Source organism: Oncorhynchus keta, chromosome 17 (genome assembly GCF_023373465.1).
Source record: "Oncorhynchus keta strain PuntledgeMale-10-30-2019 chromosome 17, Oket_V2, whole genome shotgun sequence".
Lineage (NCBI taxonomy): Eukaryota > Metazoa > Chordata > Actinopteri > Salmoniformes > Salmonidae > Oncorhynchus > Oncorhynchus keta.
The window spans coordinates 58,017,675-58,042,674 of NC_068437.1; the positions used below are offsets into that span (position 1 = coordinate 58,017,675).

Consider the following 25,000-nt stretch of genomic DNA (forward strand, 5'->3'; position numbering starts at 1 on the left):
CAGGACAGCAGAAACACTAGACCAGGACAGCAGAAACACTAGACCAGGACAGCAGAAACACTAGACCAGGACAGCAGAAACACTAGAAACACTAGAAACACTAGACCAGGACAGCAGAAACACTAGACCAGGACAGTAGAAACACTAGACCAGGACAGCAGAAACACTAGACCAGGACAGCAGAAACACTAGAAACACTAGACCAGGACAGCAGAAACACTAGACCAGGACAGCAGAAACACTAGACCAGGACAGCAGAAACACTACACCAGGACAGCAGAAACACTAGACCAGGACAGCAGAAACACTAGACCAGGACAGCAGAAACACTAGACCAGGACAGCAGAAACACTAGAAACACTAGACCAGGACAGCAGAAACACTAAAAACACTAGACCAGGACAGCAGAAACACTAGACCAGGGCAGCAGAAACACGAGACCAGGACAGCAGAAACACTAGACTAGGACAGCAGAAACACTAGACCAGGACAGCAGAAACACTAGACCAGGGCAGCAGAAACACGAGACCAGGACAGCAGAAACACTAGACCAGGACAGCAGAAACACTAGACCAGGACAGCAGGAACACTAGAAACACTAGACCAGGACAGCAGAAACACTAGAAACACTAGAAACACTAGACCAGGACAGCAGAAACACTAGACCAGGACAGTAGAAACACTAGACCAGGACAGCAGAAACACTAGACCAGGACAGCAGAAACACTAGAAACACTAGACCAGGACAGCAGAAACACTAGACCAGGAAAGCAGAAACACTAGACCAGGGCAGCAGAAACACAAGACCAGGACAGCAGAAACACTAGACCAGGACAGCAGAAACACTAGACCAGGACAGCAGGAACACTAGACCAGGACAGCATAAACACTAGACCAGGAAAGCAGAAACACTAGACCAGGACAGCAGAAACACTAGACCAGGACAGCAGAAACACTAGACCAGGACAGTAGAAACACTAGACCAGGACAGTAGAAACACTAGACCAGGACAGTAGAAACACTAGACCAGGACAGTAGAAACACTAGACCAGGACAGTAGAAACACTAGACCAGGACAGCAGAAACACTAGATCAGGACAGCAGAAACACTAGACCAGGACAGCAGAAACACTAGACCAGGACAGCAGAAACACTAGAAACACTAGACCAGGACAGCAGAAACACTAAAAACACTAGACCAGGACAGCAGAAACACTAGACCAGGGCAGCAGAAACACGAGACCAGGACAGCAGAAACACTAGACTAGGACAGCAGAAACACTAGACCAGGACAGCAGAAACACTAGACCAGGGCAGCAGAAACACAAGACCAGGACAGCAGAAACACTAGACCAGGACAGCAGAAACACTAGACCAGGACAGCAGAAACACTAGACCAGGACAGCAGAAACTCTAGACCAGGACAGCAGAAACACTAGACCAGGACAGCAGAAACACTAGAAATACTAGACCAGGACAGCAGAAACACAAGGTCAGGACAGTAGAAACACTAGACCAGGACAGCAGAAACACTAGACCAGGACAGCAGAAACACTAGACCAGGACAGCAGAAACACTAGACCAGGACAGCAGAAACACTAGAAACACTAGACCAGGACAGCAGAAACACTAGACCAGGACAGCAGAAACACTAGACCAGGACAGCAGAAACACTAGACCAGGACAGCAGAAACACTAGAAACACTAGACCAGGACAGCAGAAACACTAGACCAGGGCAGCAGAAACACTAGACCAGGGCAGCAGAAACACTAGACCAGGGCAGCAGAAACACTAGACCAGGACAGCAGAAACACTAGACCAGGACAGCAGAAACTCTAGACCAGGACAGCAGAAACACTAGACCAGGACAGCAGAAACACTAGAAACACTAGACCAGGACAGCAGAAACACAAGGTCAGGACAGTAGAAACACTAGACCAGGACAGCAGAAACACTACACCAGGACAGCAGAAACACTAGACCAGGACAGCAGAAACACTAGACCAGGACAGCAGAAACACTAGAAACACTAGACCAGGACAGCAGAAACACTAGACCAGGACAGCAGAAACACTAGACCAGGACAGCAGAAACACTAGACCAGGACAGCAGAAACACTAGAAACACTAGACCAGGACAGCAGAAACACTAAAAACACTAGACCAGGACAGCAGAAACACTAGACCAGGGCAGCAGAAACACGAGACCAGGACAGCAGAAACACTAGACTAGGACAGCAGAAACACTAGACCAGGACAGCAGAAACACTAGACCAGGGCAGCAGAAACACAAGACCAGGACAGCAGAAACACTAGACCAGGACAGCAGAAACACTAGACCAGGACAGCAGAAACACAAGAAACACTAGACCAGGATAGCAGAAACACTAGAAACACTAGACCAGGGCAGCAGAAACACGAGACCAGGACAGCAGAAACACTAGACCAGGACAGCAGAAACACTAGACCAGGTCCTTCTGTGGCTCAGTTGGTAGAGCATGGCGCTTGTAACGCCAGGGTAGTGGGTTCGATTCCAGGGACCACCCATACGTAGAATGTATGCACACATGACTGTAAGTCGCTTTGGATAAAACGTCAGCTAAATGGCATATATTAAACACTAGACCAGGACAGCAGAAACACGAGAAACACTAGACCAGGACAGCAGAAACACTAGGAACACTAGACCAGGACAGCATAAACACTAGACCAGGAAAGCAGAAACACTAGACCAGGACAGCAGAAACACTAGACCAGGACAGCAGAAACACTAGACTAGACCAGGACAGTAGAAACACTAGAGCAGGACAGCAGAAACACTAGACCAGGACAGCAGAAAAACTAGACCAGGACAGCAGAAACACTAGATCAGGACAGCAGAAACACTAGACCAGGACAGCAGAAACACTAGACCAGGACAGCAGAAACACTAGACCAGGACAGCAGAAACACTAGACCAGGGCAGCAGAAACACTAGACCAGGGCAGCAGAAACACTAGACCAGGACAGCAGAAACTCTAGAATAGGACAGCAGAAACACTAGACCAGGACAGCAGAGACACTAGAAACACTAGACCAGGACAGCAGAAACACAAGGCCAGGACAGTAGAAACACTAGACCAGGACAGCAGAAACACTAGACCAGGACAGTAGAAACACTAGACCAGGACAGCAGAAACACTAGACCAGGACAGCAGAAACACTAGACCAGGACAGCAGAAACACTAGACCAGGACAGCAGAAACACTAGAAACACTAGAAACACTAGACCAGGACAGCAGAAACACTAGACCAGGACAGTAGAAACACTAGACCAGGACAGCAGAAACACTAGACCAGGACAGCAGAAACACTAGAAACACTAGACCAGGACAGCAGAAACACTAGACCAGGACAGCAGAAACACTAGACCAGGACAGCAGAAACACTACACCAGGACAGCAGAAACACTAGACCAGGACAGCAGAAACACTAGACCAGGACAGCAGAAACACTAGACCAGGACAGCAGAAACACTAGAAACACTAGACCAGGACAGCAGAAACACTAAAAACACTAGACCAGGACAGCAGAAACACTAGACCAGGGCAGCAGAAACACGAGACCAGGACAGCAGAAACACTAGACTAGGACAGCAGAAACACTAGACCAGGACAGCAGAAACACTAGACCAGGGCAGCAGAAACACGAGACCAGGACAGCAGAAACACTAGACCAGGACAGCAGAAACACTAGACCAGGACAGCAGGAACACTAGAAACACTAGACCAGGACAGCATAAACACTAGACCAGGAAAGCAGAAACACTAGACCAGGACAGCAGAAACACTAGAAACACTAGAAACACTAGACCAGGACAGCAGAAACACTAGACCAGGACAGTAGAAACACTAGACCAGGACAGCAGAAACACTAGACCAGGACAGCAGAAACACTAGACCAGGACAGCAGAAACACTAGAAACACTAGACCAGGACAGCAGAAACACTAGACCAGGAAAGCAGAAACACTAGACCAGGGCAGCAGAAACACAAGACCAGGACAGCAGAAACACTAGACCAGGACAGCAGAAACACTAGACCAGGACAGCAGGAACACTAGACCAGGACAGCATAAACACTAGACCAGGAAAGCAGAAACACTAGACCAGGACAGCAGAAACACTAGACCAGGACAGCAGAAACACTAGACCAGGACAGTAGAAACACTAGACCAGGACAGTAGAAACACTAGACCAGGACAGCAGAAACACTAGACCAGGACAGCAGAAACACTAGACCAGGACAGCAGAAACACTAGATCAGGACAGCAGAAACACTAGACCAGGACAGCAGAAACACTAGACCAGGACAGCAGAAACACTAGAAACACTAGACCAGGACAGCAGAAACACTAGAAAAACACTAGACCAGGACAGCAGAAACACTAGACCAGGGCAGCAGAAACACTAGACCAGCACCAGGACAGCAGAAACACTAGACTAGGACAGCAGAAACACTAGACCAGGACAGCAGAAACACTAGACCAGGGCAGCAGAAACACAAGACCAGGACAGCAGAAACACTAGACCAGGACAGCAGAAACACTAGACCAGGACAGCAGAAACACTAGACCAGGACAGCAGAAACTCTAGACCAGGACAGCAGAAACACTAGACCAGGACAGCAGAAACACTAGAAATACTAGACCAGGACAGCAGAAACACAAGGTCAGGACAGTAGAAACACTAGACCAGGACAGCAGAAACACTAGACCAGGACAGCAGAAACACTAGACCAGGACAGCAGAAACACTAGACCAGGACAGCAGAAACACTAGAAACACTAGACCAGGACAGCAGAAACACTAGACCAGGACAGCAGAAACACAGAAACACTAGACCAGGACAGCAGAAACACTAGACCAGGACAGCAGAAACACTAGAAACACTAGACCAGGACAGCAGAAACACTAGACCAGGGCAGCAGAAACACTAGACCAGGGCAGCAGAAACACTAGACCAGGGCAGCAGAAACACTAGACCAGGACAGCAGAAACACTAGACCAGGACAGCAGAAACTCTAGACCAGGACAGCAGAAACACTAGACCAGGACAGCAGAAACACTAGAAACACTAGACCAGGACAGCAGAAACACACAAGGTCAGGACAGTAGAAACACTAGACCAGGACAGCAGAAACACTACACCAGGACAGCAGAAACACTAGACCAGGACAGCAGAAACACTAGACCAGGACAGCAGAAACACTAGACCAGGACAGCAGAAACACTAGACCAGGACAGCAGAAACACTAGAAACACTAGACCAGGACAGCAGAAACACTAAAAACACTAGACCAGGACAGCAGAAACACTAGACCAGGGCAGCAGAAACACGAGACCAGGACAGCAGAAACACTAGACTAGGACAGCAGAAACACTAGACCAGGACAGCAGAAACACTAGACCAGGGCAGCAGAAACACAAGACCAGGACAGCAGAAACACTAGACCAGGACAGCAGAAACACTAGACCAGGACAGCAGGAACACTAGAAACACTAGACCAGGACAGCATAAACACTAGACCAGGACAGCAGAAACACTAGACCAGGACAGCAGAAACACTAGACCAGGACAGCAGGAACACTAGAAACACTAGACCAGGACAGCATAAACACTAGACCAGGAAGGCAGAAACACTAGACCAGGACAGCAGAAACACTAGACCAGGACAGCAGAAACACTAGACCAGGACAGCAGAAACACTAGAAACACTAGACCAGGACAGCAGAAACACAAGGTCAGGACAGTAGAAACACTAGACCAGGACAGCAGAAACACTAGACCAGGACAGCAGAAACACTAGACCAGGACAGCAGAAACACTAGACCAGGACAGCAGAAACACTAGAAACACTAGACCAGGACAGCAGAAACACTAGAAACACTAGACCAGGACAGCAGAAACACTAGACCAGGACAGCAGAAACACTAGACCAGGACAGCAGAAACACTAGACCAGGACAGCAGAAACACTAGAAACACTAGACCAGGACAGCAGAAACACTAAAAACACTAGACCAGGACAGCAGAAACACTAGACCAGGGCAGCAGAAACACGAGACCAGGACAGCAGAAACACTAGACTAGGACAGCAGAAACACTAGACCAGGACAGCAGAAACACTAGACCAGGGCAGCAGAAACACAAGACCAGGACAGCAGAAACACTAGACCAGGACAGCAGAAACACTAGACCAGGACAGCAGGAACACTAGAAACACTAGACCAGGACAGCATAAACACTAGACCAGGAAAGCAGAAACACTAGACCAGGACAGCAGGAACACTAGACCAGGACAGCAGAAACACTAGACCAGGACAGTAGAAACACTAGACCAGGACAGTAGAAACACTAGACCAGGACAGCAGAAACACTAGACCAGGACAGTAGAAACACTAGACCAGGACAGCAGAAACACTAGACCAGGACAGTAGAAACACTAGACCAGGACAGCAGAAACACTAGACCAGGACAGCAGAAACACTAGACCAGGACAGCAGAAACACTAGACCAGGACAGCAGAAACACTAGACCTGGGCAGCAGAAACACTAGACCAGGGCAGCAGAAACACTAGACCAGGACAGCAGAAACACTAGACCAGGACAGCAGAAAACTCTAGACCAGGACAGCAGAAACACTAGACCAGGACAGCAGAAACACTAGAAACACTAGACCAGGACAGCAGAAACACAAGGTCAGGACAGTAGAAACACTAGACCAGGACAGCAGAAACACTAGACCAGGACATTAGAAACACTAGACCAGGACAGCAGAAACACTAGACCAGGACAGCAGAAACACTAGACCAGGACAGCAGAAACACTAGACCAGGACAGCAGAAACACTAGAAACACTAGACCAGGACAGCAGAAACACTAGACCAGGACAGTAGAAACACTAGACCAGGACAGCAGAAACACTAGACCAGGACAGTAGAAACACTAGACCAGGACAGCAGAAACACTAGAAACACTAGACCAGGACAGCAGAAACACTAGAAACACTAGACCAGGACAGCAGAAACACTAGACCAGGACAGCAGAAACACTAGACCAGGACAGCAGAAACACTAGACCAGGACAGTAGAAACACTAGACCAGGACAGCAGAAACACTAGACCAGGACAGTAGAAACACTAGACCAGGACAGCAGAAACACTAGACCAGGACAGCAGAAACACTAGACCAGGACAGCACAAACACAAATTAATTAATTTAGATGATAGAAAATTGCTGCTGTAACAGCCTCCACTCTTCTGGGAAGGCTTTCCACTAGATGTTGGAACATTGCTGCTATAACAGCCTCCACTCTGCTGGGAAGGCTTTCCACTAGATGTTGGAACATTGCTGCTATAACAGCCTCCACTTTGCTGGGAAGGCTTTCCACTAGATGTTGGTACATTGCTGCTATAACAGCCTCCACTCTTCTGGAAGGCTTTCCACTAGATGCTGGAACATTGCTGCTATAACAGCCTCCACTCTTCTGGGAAGGCTTTCCACTAGATGTTGGTACATTGCTGCTATAACAGCCTCCACTCTTCTGGGAATGCTTTCCACTAGATGATGGAACATTGCTGCTGTAACAGCCTCCACTCTTCTGGGAAGGCTTTCCACTAGATGTTGGAACATTGCTGCTATAACAGCCTCCACTCTGCTGGGAAGGCTTTCCACTAGATGTTGGAACATTGCTGCTATAACAGCCTCCACTCTGCTGGGAAGGCTTTCCACTAGATGTTGGAACATTGCTGCGAGGACTTGCTTCCATTCAGCCACAAGAGCATTAGTGAGGTCGGGCAATGATGTTGGGTGATTAGGCCTGGCTGGCAGTTGGCGTTCCAATTCATCTCAAAGGTATTCGATGGGGTTGAGGTCAGGGCTCTGTGCAGGCCAGTCAAGTTCTTCCACACCAATCTCGACAAACCACTTCTGTATGGACCTTGCTTTGTGCACGGGGGCAGTGTCATGCTGAAACAGGAAAGGCCCTTCCCCAAACTGTTGCCACAAAGTTGGAAGCACAGAATCATCTAGAATGTCATTGTATGCTGTCGCGTTAAGATTTCCCTTCACTGGAACTACGGGCCTAGCCCGAAACATTAAAAACAGCCCCAGACCATTATTCCTCCTCCACCAAACTTTATATTTGACTCTATGAATTGGGTCAGGTGGCGTTCTCCTGGCATCCGCCGAACCCAGATTCATCTGTCGGACTGCCAGATGGTGCAGCGTGATTCATCACTTCAGAGAATGCGTTTCCACTGCCCCACAATCCAATAGCGGGGAGCTTTACACCACTCCAGCCGACGCATGGCATTGCACATGGGGATCTTAGGCTTGCGTGCGGCTGCTTGGCAACTAATTTCATGAAGTTCCCGACGAACAGTGTGGGGAGCAAACGGTACATATAGGGACAAACATAATACTGTAGACCACAAGAGGAAGAAGGAGACACACTAAGAGTGTATTTGCCACTCTGGTAAAAACAGGAAACCAAGAAATAACAGATGTGGGATGGACTCATATGTTGTGTGTATAAATACAGAGCCAGTGCTCTGGGAAGGTGTGTGTTCCGCGGACCAGCTTGGCTTCTGATATGTTGTATTAAAAGCCTATATTGAATTCACAAGTTCTTGTAAGTGTTATAGTTTGAAACGATTCTCCATGACGACTAGTCCTTTGTGCTTACGTTGCAGACAGATGATGGGCTTGTGTGGCCTACCACTTCGAGGTTGTTGCTCCTAGACATTTCCACTTCATAATAACAGCATTTAGAGTTGACTGGGGCAGCTCTAGCAGGGCAGAAATTTGACGAACTGACTTCTTGGAAAGGTGGCATTCTATGATAGTTCCACATTGAAAGTAACTGAGCTCTTCAGTAAGGGCCATTCTACTGCCAATGTTTTGTCTATGGAGAATGCATGGCTGTGTGCTCGATTTATACACCTGTCAGCAACGGGTGTGGCTGAAATAGCCCGAATCCACTAATTTGAAGTGGTGTCCACATACTTTTGTATATAGTGTATATCAATATGGGCTATTTTCAGCCCATTCCTGCTTCTCAGAGACATAATATGGAAAATAAAAAATGAAAAAAACAGAAAAACATTCAGCAGTTAATCAGTTGATGTGTGTAAGTCTGTGTTTGCGCTGCGGGGTTGAAGCTACGAACCCATAGGCTCGTCTCTCTCATCCTCTCATCCTGAGAGAGAGAGGGTGAACATACGAACCCATAGGCTCGTCTCTCTCATCCTCTCATCCTGAGAGAGGGAGGGTGAACATACGAACCCATAGGCTCGTCTCTCTCATCCTCTCATCCTGAGAGAGAGAGGGTGAACATACGAACCCATAGGCTCGTCTCTCTCATCCTCTCATCCTGAGAGAGAGAGGGTGAACATACGAACCCATAGGCTCGTCTCTCTCATCCTCTCATCCTGAGAGAGAGAGGGTGAACAATGAGCCTTTCATAGCGGATGTAAGCAATGTCCCCACGCCCTCTGGCAGCTTTTCGTGGCTGGGATCAGTTATTTTCTCTTCTGGCGCACAGCTTCAGGATAGTCCTTGTTGCGGAAGCTGTACGTTCTTCTCAATTTGTTGGCTTATTCCGGAACAGCTACCTTGTCCTTGAACTTCAGGAACTTGACCACTATCGGCCTGGGCTAGTCACTTTTTCCAATCCTGTGGTCGCAATCCACCTCGATATTCTTGTGGTCCATCTTCAGTTTTCTCCGAGATCATTTCCCTCGCTTGGTCCTCAGACTCCGTCCAGGTCTCGTGGCGATTCTGAAATTTTGTCCACAACAATGTTGTTCCACCTTGATTGTCCCTCGGATGTCTCAGTCATCACGGATTCACATACAGAACTGATGTCCTCTTTCAGTGACTTACAGAATGCTGACATCTTGCTGTTCTCCTGTTTCAACTCGTCAAGCTGACCCTGGGAGAACTGCAAACTGTTCTTCGGGTCAAATTAGTTCTTCAGGTCAGGACCTCTCTATAATTTTATTAGTTGACTCCACCAGTATTTGGACACTTGAAGCCATTTTCTTGTTGTTGTAACAACTGTTTTGTAGGTCTCTTTTTGTTCGTTTAAAAGATCCTTCACGCGTGATAGAGAGACACCACTGTCCTCAACGATACTCCTGCTGGCTTTGGTCTTTGTCATGGTAACAACGAAGGTTACGCTGTTACTCCTCACAGTTCCAGACAGGGCAGGTCACAGGGAAGATGTAAACAGCAACAACCAGCAGGGATCTAGACAGCCACAAGCCCGGGGAAATCCGCGGTCCCAGTCACATCGCAGACTGCGTTCAAGCCCTCAAGGAAACCTGATAACAATGACAGCTAGGCTAGCTGCTACGCCAAGCAGCTCATCAGACACTTGGTCAGACCTTTGGTCGGCGGGATCCCTGGACAGATAGCAGAGGGCTCCGCAAGTGATAGCAACCGCGTCGCGGGATCCAAACTCAAAACATTTTCAATAGAACACTTTTTTTAGAGAGTTTATTTTTTTTTACAGAAACAACAAACCGAGCTGTCCCTTGTTCCGCGTTCATGAGTCTGGCCAAGTGAGCGTTTCAGAGAGAGTGTCAGAGATGTAACTAAACAGGGTGGTAATTGTCCTGTATAAAGTTATACAGTGTCTTTATATAGTATTGCATATATTATATAGTATTATTATGTATATATATATTATTATTTATAATAAATAGTATTATTATTACATAGTATTATATATATTATGTGGTATTATTATTATATATAGTATATATTATTAGCATTATGTATACTATGCAGTATTATTACATATATTATATAGTATTAGTATTATTACATATATTATATAGTATTAGTATTATATATAATATATAATATTATATAGTATTAGTATTATATATATATTATTATTATATATATTATATAGTATTAGTATATGTATTATATAGTATTATTATATATTTTCTATAGTATTAGTATTATATATAATATATAGTATTACTATACTATATATTATATAGTATTATTATTATATATATTATATAGTTTTATTATTATTATATATAATATTGTATTATTATAATATATTATGTAGTATTATTATAATTATATATATTATATAGTATTATTATATATATTATATAGTATTATTATTATTATAATATATATTATGTCGTATTCATACCCCTTCACTCATTCCACAATTTGCTGTGTTACAGCCTGAAATCAAAATGGATTAAATTGATCATTTTTTCTCAACCATCTACACACAATACCCCATATCGACAAAGTGAAAACATGTTTTTAGAAATGTTAGCAAATTTATTGAAAATTAAATACAGAAATATCTCAATTAAATAAGTATTCCCTAAATCAATATCTTGAAGAAGCACCTTTGGCAGTGATTACAGCTGTGAGTGTTTCTGGGTAAGTCTGTAAGAGCTTTCCACACCTGGATTACAGCTGTGAGTGTTTCTGGGTAAATCTCTAAGAGCTTTCTACACCTGGATTACAGCTGTGAGTGTTTCTGGGTAAGTCTCTAAGAGCTTTCTACACCTGGATTACAGCTGTGAGTGTTTCTGGGTAAATCTGTAAGAGTGATTACAGCTGTAAGTCTGTAAGAGCTTTCCACACCTGGATTACAGCTGTGAGTGTTTCTGGGTAAATCTCTAAGAGCTTTACACACCTGGATTGTGCAACATTTGCTCATTATTCTTTTCTAAATTCTTCAAGCTCTTTCAAATTGGTTGTTGATCATTGCTAGACAACGATTTTCAGGTCTTGCCATAGATTTACAAGTAGATTTAAGACAAGTAACTTGGCCACTCAGGAAGAGTAACTGGTTTCTTGGTAAGCAACTCCAGTGTAGATTTGGCCTTGTGTTTTAGGTTATTGTCCTGCTGAAAGGTGGATTCATCTCCCAGAGTCTGGTGGAAAGCAGACTGATCCAGGTTTTCCTCTTGGATTTTGCTCAGGCTCTATTACATTTCTTTAAAAAAAATAAAAACAAACAAAACACTCCGTCCCTAACAATTTTGCCTGTACTTGGTTCCATTTGGTTTCTTTTTTTATCCTGTAAAAGCTCCCCAGTTCTTAACAATTACAAGCATACCCATAACATGATTCAGCCACCTCTATGCTTGAAAATATGAAGAGTGGTACTCAGTAATGTGTTGTATTGTATTTTCCCCAAACATAACACTTTCTATTGATGACAAAAAGTTAATTGCTTTGCAACATTTTTTGCAGTATAGTGCCTTGTTGCAAACAGGATGTGTGTTTTGGAATGTTTTTCTTCTGTACAGGCTTCCTTCTCTTCACTTGTCAATTAGGTTAGTATTGTGGAGTAACTACAATGTTGTTGATCCATCCTCAGTTTTCTCCCATCAGTCATTAAACTCTGTAACTGTTTTAAAGTCTCCATTGGCTTCCTGGTGAAATCCCTGAGCGGTTTTCTTCCTCTCCGGCAACTGAGTTAGGAAGGACGCCTGTATCTTTGTAGTGACTGGGTGTTTTGATCCAAAGTGTCATTAATAACTTCACCATGCTCAAAGGGATATTCAATGTCTACTTTTTATTTTTACCCATCTCCCAATAGGTTCCCTCCTTTGCGAGGCAGTGGTCCCAGGTCTTTGTGGTTGAATCTGTTTGAAATTCACTGCTGATATTTGCAGACGGGGAGAGAAACGGAAGGAGCGGGAGGGAGAGGGGGAGGGAGAGGGAGGGAGTGGGAGACAGAGAGAGAGAGGAGGGAGTGGGAGGGAGGGAGCGGGAGGGAGAGGGGGAGGGAGGGAGAGACAGAGAGAGAGAGGAGGGAGGGGGGGGGGAGGGAGGGGGAGGGAGAGGGGGAGGGAGGGACAGAGAGAGAGAGGAGGGAGTGGGAGGGAGGGAGCGGGAGGGAGAGGGGGAGGGAGGGAGAGACAGAGGAGGGAGTGGGAGGGAGTGGGAGGGAGGAGGGGAGGGAGGGAGGGAGAGACAGGAGGAGGGAGGGAGTGGGAGGGAGGGAGCGGGAGGGAGAGGGGAGGGAGGGAGAGGAGAGGAGGGAGTGGGAGGGAGGGAGCGGGAGGGAGAGAGGGGAGGGAGGGAGAGACAGAGAGAGAGAGGAGGAGTGGGAGGGAGGGAGCGGGAGGGAGAGGGGAGGGAGGGAGAGACAGAGAGAGGGAGGAGGGAGTGGGAGCGGGAGGGGAGGGAGTGACGGGAGGGGAGGGGGAGGGAGAGACAGAGAGACAGAGAGGGAGTGGGAGGGAGGAGAGGAGGGGGAGGAGAGGGGAGGGAGGGAGAGACAGAGAGAGAGCGGAGGGAGTGGGAGGGAGGGAGGGAGCGGGAGGGGAGAGGGGAGGGAGGGAGAGACAGAGAGAGAGGAGGGAGTGGGAGGGAGAGCGGAAAGGGAGAGGGGAGGGGAGACAGAGGAGAGGAGGGAGGGAGGGAGTGGGAGGAGGGAGGGAGGGGGGAGGGAGGGAGAGACAGAGAGAGAGCGGAGGGAGTGGGAGGGAGGGAGAGGGAGGGGGAGAGACAGAGAGAGGGGAGGGAGGGAGGGGGGAGACAGAGGGAGAGGGGAGGGAGGGAGACAGAGAGGAGAGGAGGGAGGGAGGAGGGAGCGGAAGGGAGAGGGGAGGGAGGGAGAGACAGAGAGAGAGAGGAGGGAGTGGGAGGGAGTGGGAGGGAGGGGGAGCGGGAGGGGAGAGGGGAGGGAGGGAGAGACAGAGAGAGAGAGGAGGGAGTGGGAGGGAGTGGGAGGGAGGGAGCGGGAGGGAGGGACGGAGAGGGGGAGACAGAGAGAGAGAGGAGGGAGCGACAGGGAGAAGGAGAGAGAAGGAGAGCGAGCGAGACAACGACAGAAGGAGAGAGAAGGAGAGTGAGTGAGAGATAGCGACAGAAGGAGAGAGAGAGAGAGAGAGACAGACAGACCGAGTGTGTGTGAGAGAGCGAGCGAGCGAGAGAGAGACCGAGACAGTCTACTTGAACAGAGCAATACTCAATCACGAGGCATCAAAGCCAAAGGAACTGAGTAACATTAAGAAATGCTATAGATGGAAGGAATGCAGTTTGGAAACCTACCAAAAAACAATTAGGCAACAACAAATTGAATCCCTTCTAGACAATTTCCTGGGTAAAACGTTCCACTGTAATAGTGAAGGTGTAAACTTGGCAGTAGAAAATCTTAACAGTATATTTGACCTCTCAGCTTCCCTATCAAATCTAAAAATCTCAAATAGAAAACCGAAGAAAATTAACAATAATGACAAATGGTTTGATGAAGAATGCAAAAATCTAAGAAAGAAATTGAGAAACCTGTCCAACCAAGAACATAGAAACCCGGAAAACCCGAGTCTATGCCTTCACTATGGTGAATCACTAAAACAATACAGAAATACACCACGGAAATAGAAGGAACAGCACGTCAGATATCAGCTCAATGGAATTGAAGAATCCATAGACTCTAACCACTTCTGGATAAATGTGAAAACACTAAACAAACAACACGAAGAATTATCTATCCAAAATGGAGATGTATGGGTAAACCACTTCTCCAATCTTTTTGGTTCTATAACAAAGAATAAAGAGTAAAAACATATACATGATCAAATACAAATCTTAGAATCAACTATTAAAGACTACCAGAACCCACTGGATTCTCCAATTACCTTGAACGAGTTACAGGACAAAATAAAAACCCTCCAACCCAAAAAGGCACGTGGTGTTGATGGTATCCTTAATGAAATGATCAAATATACAGACAACAAATTCCAATTGGCTATACTAAAACTCTTTAACATCATCCTCAGCTCTGGCATCTTCCCCAATATTTGGAACCAAGGACTGATCACCCCAATCCACAAAAGTGGAGACAAATTTGACCCCAATAACTACCGTGGAATATGCGTCAACAGTAACCTTGGGAAAATCCTGTGCATTATCATTAACAGCAGACTCATACATTTCCTCAATAAAAACAATGTACTGAGCAAATGTCAAATTGGCTTTTTACCAAATTACCGTACAACAGACCATGTATTCACCCTGCACACCCTAATTGACAACCAAACAAACCAAAACAAAGGCAAAGTCTTCTCATGCTTTGTTGATTTCAAAAAAGCCTTCGACTCAATTTGGCATGAGGGTCTGCTATACAAACTGATGGAAAGTGATGTTGGGGGTAAAACATACGATATTATAAAATCCATGTACAAAAACAACAAGTGTGCGGTTAAAATTGGCAAAAAAACACACATTTCTTCACACAGGGTCGTGGGGTGAGACAGGGATGTAGCTTAAGCCCCACCCTCTTCAACATATATATCAACGAATTGGTGCGGGCACTAGAACAGTCTACAACACCTGGCCTCACCCTACTAGAATCCGAAGTCAAATGTCTACTGTTGGCTGATGATCTGGTGCTTCTGTCACCAACCAACGAGGGCCTACAGCAGCACCTAGATCTTCTGCACAGATTCTGTCAGACTTGGACCCTGACAGTAAATCTCAGTAAGACCAAAATAATGGTGTTCCAAAAAACGTCCAGTCGCCAGGACCACAAATACAAATTCCATCTAGACACTGTTGTCCTAGAGCACACAAAAAACTATACATACCTTGGCCTAAACATCAGCGCCACAAGTAACTTCCACAAAGCTGTGAACGATCTGAGAGACAAGGCAAGAAGGGCATTCTATGCCATCAAAAGGAACATAAATTTCAACATACCAATTAGGATCTGGCTAAAAGTACTTGAATCAGTCATACAGCCCATTGCCCTTTATGGTTGTGAGGTCTGGGGTCCGCTCACCAACCAAGACTTCACAAAATGGGACAAACACCAAATTGAGACTCTGCATGCAGAATTCTGCATATGCATATCTGCATATCAAAATCCAGATAAGAGCTGTTAAATTCTACAACCACCTAAAAGGACCTAAAAGGAAGCGATTCCCAAACCTTCCATAACAAAGCCTCACCTACAGAGAGATGAACCTGGAGAAGAGTCCTCTAAGCAAGCTGGTCCTGGGGCTCTGTTCACAAACAAACCCCACAGAGCCCCAGGACAGCAGCACAATTAGACCCAACCAAATCATGAGAAAACAAAAAGATCATTACTTGACACATTGGAAAGAATTAACAAAAAAACAGAGAAAACTAGAATGCTATTTGGCCCTAAACAGAGAGTACACAGTGGCAGAATACCTGACAGCTGTGACTGACCCAAACTTAAGGAAAGCTTTGACTATGTACAGACTCAGCGAGCATAGCCTTGCTATTGAGAAAGGCCGCCGTAGAGAGACCTGGCTCTCAAGAGAAGACTCCCATATATATATATATATATATAATATGACATTTGTAATGTCTTTATTGTTTTGAAACTTCTGTATGTGTAATGTTTACTGTTAATTTTTATTGTTTATTTCACTTCTGTATATTATCTACCTCACTTGCTTTGGCAATGTTAACACATGTTTCCCATGCCAATAAAGCCCCTTGAATTGAATTGAGAGAGAAAGAGAGAGAGAGAGAGAGAGAGAGAGAGAGAGAGAGAGAGAGACCATATTAGAGATACATATTTCCCCCAGATCACACAGATCCACAAAGAATTCGAAAACATATCCAATTTTGAAAAACTTCCCATGCCAATAAAGCCCCTTGAATTGAATTGAGAGAGAAAGAAAAGGGCAACCAGTGGAGAACAAACACCATTGTAAATACAACCCATATTTATGCTTATTTATTTTATCTTGTCTCCTTTAATTATTTAATTATTGTATATATATATATATATATATATATATATATATATATATATATATATATATATATATATATATATATATAATATGACATTTGTAATGTCTTTACTGTTTTGAAACTGTTGTATGTGTAATGTTTACTGTTAATTTTTGTTGTTTTTTCACTTTATATATTCACTTTGTATGTTGTCTACCTCACTTGCTTTGGCAATGTTAACACATGTTTCCCATGCCAATAAAGCCCTTGAATTGAATTGAATTGAATTGAAAGAGAGAGAGAGAGAGAGAGAGAGAGAGAGAGAGAGAGAGAGAGAGAGAGAGAGAGAGAGAGAGAGAGAGAGAGAGAGAGAGAGAGAGAGAGAGAGAGAGAGAGAGAGAGAGAGAGAGAGAGAGAGAGAGAGAGAGAGAGAGAGAGAGAGAGAGAGACAGAGAGAGAGACAGAGAGAGAGAGAGAGAGACAGAGAGACAGAGAGAGAGTAATTCCACGGTCCTTACGGATAACCCAGCTCCATGAAGTTGTTCCAGATCTGTTTCAGTACCATGATGACTCCCATTTGTAGACACAGATCGATCAGACAGCCACTGGGGTGGCACTGAAAATAAGAAACTTTTTTTTTTTAAATGATCATTTCCACATTGTATGCACCAGACTTACTGCAACCCGAATAAAACAGAACAAAGTATTATATTCATATAAAACCTCATGCTTTATAAATCAGAGAGAGCTTCATTAAATCACTTAATTGACAACTCAAATTCAACGGGTGATTCACGCTAGCCATTTCAAGCTAATGATGAGCGTTTTGTATTGAGCACTGTTACACAGACACAGTCAGAGTGAAGACATTCAGCTTCAGTTTCATTCCCAGGACAACTTACAAGCTTTTCACTATACTGACATTAACATCTGCGAACCATGTGTATGTGACAAATAAAATTAGATTTGATTTGAAAGGCAATAAGCAGTGTTTAAATAACCTTTTTATTATGTTATTGTTTAAAAGGGAAGGGGAGATACCTAGTCACCCTGTAGAGAGCTCTGGTCACCCTGTACCCCTGTAGAGAGCTCTGGTCACCCTGTAGAGAGCTCTGGTCACCCTGTACCCCTGTAGAGAGTTCTGGTCACCCTGTAGAGAGCTCTGGTCACCCTGTACCCCTGTAGAAGGCTCTGGTCACCCTGTAGAGAGCTCTGGTCACCCTGTAGAGAGCTCTGGTCACCCTGTACCCCTGTAGAGAGCTCTGGTCACCCTGTAGAGAGCTCTGGCCATCCTGTTCCCTGTAGAGAGCTCTGGTCACCCTGTAGAGAGCTCTGGTCACCCTGTACCCCTGTAGAAGGCTCTGGTCACCCTGAATGCCTTCAAATGAATTGTGTCTTCGTCATTTAACCCACATTATTGGTTAAAGCCTTCTGAACCATATCGAACAGTGTCATAACCTGGGCTACATCCCACATTCTTCCCTTTTATAAAGCAGACCAGAGCTCTCTGCAGGGAACAGGGTGACCAGAGCTCTCTACAGGGGTACAGGGTGACCAGAGAAACTCCTCTGGGAACAGGGTGACCAGAGAAACTCCTCAGGGAACAGGGTGACCAGAGAAACTCCTCAGGGAACAGGGTGACCAGAACTCTCTACAGGGTGACCAGAGAAACTCCTCAGGGAACAGGGTGACCAGAGAAACTCCTCAGGGAACAGGGTGACCAGAACTCTCTACAGGGTGACCAGAGAAACTCCTCAGGGAACAGGGTGACCAGAACTCTCTACAGGGTGACCAGAGAAACTCCTCAGGGAACAGGGTGACCAGAACTCTCTGCAGGGTGACCAGAACCCTCTACAGGGTGACCAGAGCTCTCTACAGGGTGACCAGAGCTCTCTACAGGGTGACCAGAGCTCTCTACAGGGTGACCAGAGCTCTCTACAGGGTGACCAGAGCCCTCTTCAGGGAACAGGGTGACCAGAACTCTCTACAGGGTGACCAGAGAAACTCCTTAGAGAACAGGGTGACCAGAGCTCTCTACAGGGTGACCAGAGCACTCTTCAGGGGTACAGGGTGACCAGAGCTCTCTACAGGGTGACCAGAGCTCTCTGCAGGGTGACCAGAGCTCTCTTCAGGGGTACAGGGTGACCAGAACCCTCTACAGGGGTACAGGGTGACCAGAGCTCTCTACAGGGGTACAGGGTGACCAGAGCTCTCTTCAGGGGTACAGGGTGACCAGAGCCCTCTGCAGGGAACAGGGTGACCAGAGCTCTCTGCAGGGAACAGGGTGACCAGAGCTCTCTACAGGGAACAGGGTGACCAGAGCTCTCTGCAGGGAACAGGGTGACCAGAGCTCTCTACAGGGAACAGGGTGACCAGAGCTCTCTGCAGGGAACAGGGTGACCAGAGCCTTCTACAGGGTGACCAGAGCTCTCTTCAGGGAGACCAGAGCTCTCTACAGGGTGACCATAGCCCTCTACAGGGAACAGGATGACCAGAGCCCTCTACAGGGTGACTAGAGCTCTCTACAGGGTGACTAGAGCCCTCTGCAGGGTGACCAGAGCCCTCTTCAGGGAACAGGGTGACCAGAGCCCTATACAGGGTGACCAGAGCTCTCTACAGGGAACAGGGTGACCAGAGCCCTATGCAGGGTGACCAGAGCTCTCTATAGGGAACAGGGTGGCCAGAGCTCTCTACAGGGTGACCAGAGCTCTCTACAGGGGTACAGGGTGACCAGAGCCCTATACAGGGAACAGGGTGACAAGAGCTCTCTACAGGGGTACAGGGTGACCAGAGCCCTCTTCAGGGGTACAGGGTGACCAGAGCTCTCTGCAGGGTGACCAGAGCTCTCTTCAGGGGTACAGGGTGACCAGAGCTCTCTACAGGGTGACCAGAGCTCTCTGCAGGGTGACCAGAGCTCTCTTCAGGGGTACAGGGTGACCAGAGCTCTCTGCAGGGTGACCAGAGCTCTCTTCAGGGGTACAGGGTGACCAGAGCCTTCTACAGGGTGACCAGAGCTCTCTACAGGGTGACCAGAGCCCTCTGCAGGGTGACCAGAGCTCTCTGCAGGGGTACAGGGTGACCAGAGCCCTCTTCAGGGTACAGGGTGACCAGAGCTCTCTACAGGGTGACCAGAGCCCTCTGCAGGGTGGCCAGAGATCTCTGCAGGGAACAGGGTGACCAGAGCTCTCTACAGGGAACAGGGTGACCAGAGCCTTCTACAGGGAACATGATGACCAGAGCTCTCTACAGGGTGACCAGAGCTCTCTGCAGGGAACAGGGTGACCAGAGCTCTCTACAGGGAACAGGGTGACCAGAGCTCTCTACAGGGGTACAGAGTGACCAGATCTCTCTACAGGGGTACAGGGTGACCAGAGCCCTCTACAGGGTGACCAGAGCCCTCTACAGGGTGACCAGAGCTCTCTGCAGGGTGACCAGAGCTCTCTACAGGGTGACCAGAGCTCTCTTCAGGGTGACCAGAGCTCTCTTCAGGGTGACCAGAGCCCTCTACAGGGTGACCAGAGCCCTCTACAGGGTGACCAGAGCTCTCTACAGGGTGACCAGAGCTCTCTTCAGGGTGACCAGAGCCCTCTTCAGGGTGACCAGAGCCCTCTTCAGGGTGACCAGAGCTCTCTTCAGGGTGACCAGAGCCCTCTACAGGGTGACCAGAGCCCTCTACAGGGTGACCAGAGAAACTCCTCAGGGTGACCAGAGCTCTCTTCAGGGTGACCAGAGCCCTCTACAGGGTGACCAGAGCTCTCTACAGGGTGACCAGAGCCCTCTACAGGGTGACCAGAGCCCTCTACAGGGTGACCAGAGCCCTCTACAGGGTGACCAGAGCTCTCTACAGGGTGACCAGAGCCCTCTACAGGGTGACCAGAGCTCTCTACAGGGTGACCAGTGCTCTCTTCAGGGTGACCAGAGCCCTCTGCAGGGAACAGGGTGACCAGAGCTCTCTACAGGGTGACCAGAGCCCTCTTCATGGTGACCAGAGCTCTCTTCAGGGAACAGGGTGACCAGAGCCCTCTTCAGGGTGACCAGAGCTCTCTACAGGGTGACCAGAGCTCTCTACAGGGTGACCAGAGCCTTCTACAGGGTGACCAGAGCCCTCTACAGGGTGACCAGAGCCCTCTACAGGGTGACCAGAGCTCTCTGCAGGGTGACCAGAGCTCTCTGCAGGGTGACCAGAGCTCTCTTCAGGGTGACCAGAGCTCTCTTCAGGGTGACCAGAGCCCTCTACAGGGTGACCAGAGCCCTCTACAGGGTGACCAGAGCTCTCTACAGGGTGACCAGAGCTCTCTTCAGGGTGACCAGAGCCCTCTTCAGGGTGACCAGAGCCCTCTTCAGGGTGACCAGAGCTCTCTTCAGGGTGACCAGAGCCCTCTACAGGGTGACCAGAGCCCTCTACAGGGTGACCAGAGAAACTCCTCAGGGTGACCAGAGCTCTCTTCAGGGTGACCAGAGCCCTCTACAGGGTGACCAGAGCTCTCTACAGGGTGACCAGAGCCCTCTACAGGGTGACCAGAGCCCTCTACAGGGTGACCAGAGCCCTCTACAGGGTGACCAGAGCTCTCTACAGGGTGACCAGAGCCCTCTACAGGGTGACCAGAGCTCTCTACAGGGTGACCAGTGCTCTCTTCAGGGTGACCAGAGCCCTCTGCAGGGAACAGGGTGACCAGAGCTCTCTACAGGGTGACCAGAGCCCTCTTCATGGTGACCAGAGCTCTCTTCAGGGAACAGGGTGACCAGAGCTCTCTACAGGGTGACCAGAGCCCTCTTCAGGGTGACCAGAGCTCTCTACAGGGTGACCAGAGCTCTCTACAGGGTGACCAGAAACTCCTCAGGGTGACCAGAGCTCTCTTCAGGGTGACCAGAGCCCTCTACAGGGTGACCAGAGCTCTCTACAGGGTGACCAGAGCCCTCTACAGGGTGACCAGAGCCCTCTACAGGGTGACCAGAGCCCTCTACAGGGTGACCAGAGCTCTCTACAGGGTGACCAGAGCCCTCTACAGGGTGACCAGAGCTCTCTACAGGGTGACCAGTGCTCTCTTCAGGGTGACCAGAGCCCTCTGCAGGGAACAGGGTGACCAGAGCTCTCTACAGGGTGACCAGAGACCTCTTCATGGTGACCAGAGCTCTCTTCAGGGAACAGGGTGACCAGAGCTCTCTACAGGGTGACCAGAGCCCTCTTCAGGGTGACCAGAGCTCTCTACAGGGTGACCAGAGCTCTCTACAGGGTGACCAGAGCCTTCTACAGGGTGACCAGAGCCCTCTACAGGGTGACCAGAGCCCTCTACAGGGAACAGGATGACCAGAGCCCTCTACAGGGTGACCAGAGCTCTCTACAGGGGTACAGGGTGACCAGAGCTCTCTACAGGGTGACCAGAGCCCTCTACAGGGTGACCAGAGCTCTCTACAGGGTGACCAGAGCCCTCTACAGGGAACAGGATGACCAGAGCCCTCTTCAGGGTGACCAGAGCTCTCTACAGGGTGACCAGAGCCCTCTACAGGTAACAGGATTACCAGAGCTCTCTTCAGGGAGACCAGAGCTCTCTACAGGGTGACCAGAGCCCTCTACAGGGAACAGGATGACCAGAGCTCTCTTCAGGGAGACCAGAGCTCTCTACAGTGTGACTAGAGCTCTCTACAGGGTGACTAGAGCTCTCTACAGGGTGACCAGAGCTCTCTACAGGGTGACCAGAGCTCTCTACAGGGAACAGGGTGACCAGAGCCCTCTACAGGGTGACCAGAGCTCTCTACAGGGTGACCAGAGCCCTCTACAGGGAACAGGATGACCAGAGCCCTCTTCAGGGTGATCAGAGCTCTCTACAGGGTGACCAGAGCTCTCTACAGGGTGACCAGAGCTCTCTACAGGGTGACCAGAGCTCTCTACAGGGAACAGGATGACCAGAGCCCTCTTCAGGGTGATCAGAGCTCTCTACAGGGTGACCAGAGCTCTCTACAGGGTGACCAGAGCTCTCTACAGGGTGACCAGAGCTCTCTACAGGGTGACCAGAGCTCTCTACAGGGTGACCAGAGCTCTCTACAGGGTGACCAGAGCCCTCTACAGGGTGACCAGAGCTCTTTACAGGGTGACCAGAGCCTTCTACAGGGAACAGGATGACCAGAGCCCTCTTCAGGGTGATCAGAGCTCTCTACAGGGTGACCAGAGCTCTCTACAGGGTGACCAGAGCTCTCTACAGGGTGACCAGAGCCTTCTACAGGGAACAGGATGACCAGAGCCCTCTACAGGGTGACCAGAGCTCTCTACAGGGAACAGGATGACCAGAGCCCTCTTCAGGGTGATCAGAGCTCTCTACAGGGTGACCAGAGCTCTCTACAGGGTGACCAGAGCTCTCTACAGGGTGACCAGAGCTCTCTACAGGGTGACCAGAGCTCTCTACAGGGTGACCAGAGCTCTCTACAGGGTGACCAGAGCCCTCTACAGGGTGACCAGAGCTCTCTACAGGGTGACCAGAGCCTTCTACAGGGAACAGGATGACCAGAGCCCTCTTCAGGGTGATCAGAGCTCTCTACAGGGTGACCAGAGCTCTCTACAGGGTGACCAGAGCTCTCTACAGGGTGACCAGAGCTCTCTACAGGGTGACCAGAGCTCTCTACAGGGTGACCAGAGCCCTCTACAGGGTGACCAGAGCTCTCTACAGGGTGACCAGAGCCTTCTACAGGGAACAGGATGACCAGAGCCCTCTTCAGGGTGATCAGAGCTCTCTACAGGGTGACCAGAGCTCTCTACAGGGTGACCAGAGCCCTCTACAGGGTGACCAGAGCTCTCTACAGGGTGACCAGAGCTCTCTACAGGGTGACCAGAGCCCTCTACAGGGTGACCAGAGCTCTCTACAGGGTGACCAGAGCTCTCTACAGGGTGACCAGAGCCCTCTACAGGGTGACCAGAGCTCTCTACAGGGTGACCAGAGCTCTCTACAGGGTGACCAGAGCCCTCTACAGGGAACAGGATGACCAAAGCCCTCTTCAGGGTGACCAGAGCTCTCTACAGGATGACCAAAGCCCTCTTCAGGGTGACCAGAGCTCTCTACAGGGTGACCAGAGCTCTCTACAGGGTGACCAGAGCCCTCTACAGGGAACAGGATGACCAAAGCCCTCCTCAGGGTGACCAGAGCTCTCTACAGGGTGACCAGAGCCCTCTACAGGGAACAGGATGACCAAAGCCCTCTTCAGGGTGACCAGAGCCCTCTACAGGGAACAGGATGACCAAAGCCCTCCTCAGGGTGACCAGAGCTCTCTACAGGGTGACCAGAGCCCTCTACAGGGAACAGGATGACCAGAGCCCTCTTCAGGGTGACTAGAGCTCTCTACAGGGTACAGGGTGACCAGAGCTCTCTACAGGGACCTTTAGCACACAGACCATGGTTTAGTTGCTGCTTCCTGACTCCACTCACCTCCTCCAGTCTCCATCTATTGAACAGTTTGTTATATTTCCCTGGTCTGCCGGCGAACCTAGACACCAGTCAGAGTGAAGACATTAGGGGGGGTTGACCAGAGTTCAACACAGTAGTAACCAGAGCTTCAGGGTTGAAACAGTTCAACACAGTAGTAACTGTGAGCTGGGGGGTTGAACAGTTCAACACAGTAGTAACTGTGAGCTGGGGGGTTGAAACAGTTCAACACAGGACTAACTGTGAGCTGGGGGGGTTGAAACAGTTCAACACAGTAGTAACCAGAGCTGGGGGTTGAACAGTTCAACACAGTACTAACTGTGAGCTGGGGGTTGAAACAGTTCAACACAGGACTAACTGTGAGCTGGGGGGGTTGAACAGTTCAACACAGGACCAACTGTGAGCTGGGGGGTTGAAACAGTTCAACACAGTAGTAACTGTGAGCTGGGGGGTTGAAACAGTTCAACACAGTACTAACTGTGAGCTGGGGGGTTGAAACAGTTCAACACAGGACTAACCAGAGCTGGGGGGTTGAAACAGTTCAACACAGTAGTAACTGTGAGCTGGGGGATGACCAACAGTTCAACACAGGACTAACTGTGAGCTACAGGATGACCAACAGTTCAACACAGGACTAACTGTGAGCTGGGGGGTTGAAACAGTTCAACACAGGACTAACTGTGAGCTGGGGGGGATGAAAAGTTCAACACAGTAGTAACTGTGAGCTGGGGGGTTGAAACAGTTCAACACAGGACTAACTGTGAGCTGGGGGGTTGAAACAGTTCAACACAGGACTAACTGTGAGCTGGGGGGTTGAAACAGTTCAACACAGGACTAAC

At 48.5% G+C, this 25,000-nt stretch overlaps 1 protein-coding gene across 1 annotated transcript in view; it reads right to left on the reverse strand.

Moving 5' to 3' along the window:
* LOC118378909 (anoctamin-3-like) overlaps positions 1 to 25,000 on the reverse strand; it is a 120,712-nt gene that overhangs the window by 21,724 nt on the left and 73,988 nt on the right. The window contains exons 19-20 of the mRNA XM_052467048.1: positions 24,165 to 24,222; positions 17,268 to 17,365 (exon numbers count right to left, since the gene is read on the reverse strand). Coding sequence (XP_052323008.1) covers positions 17,268 to 17,365; positions 24,165 to 24,222 — 156 coding nt within the window. The remainder of the gene's footprint in view (positions 1 to 17,267; positions 17,366 to 24,164; positions 24,223 to 25,000) is intronic.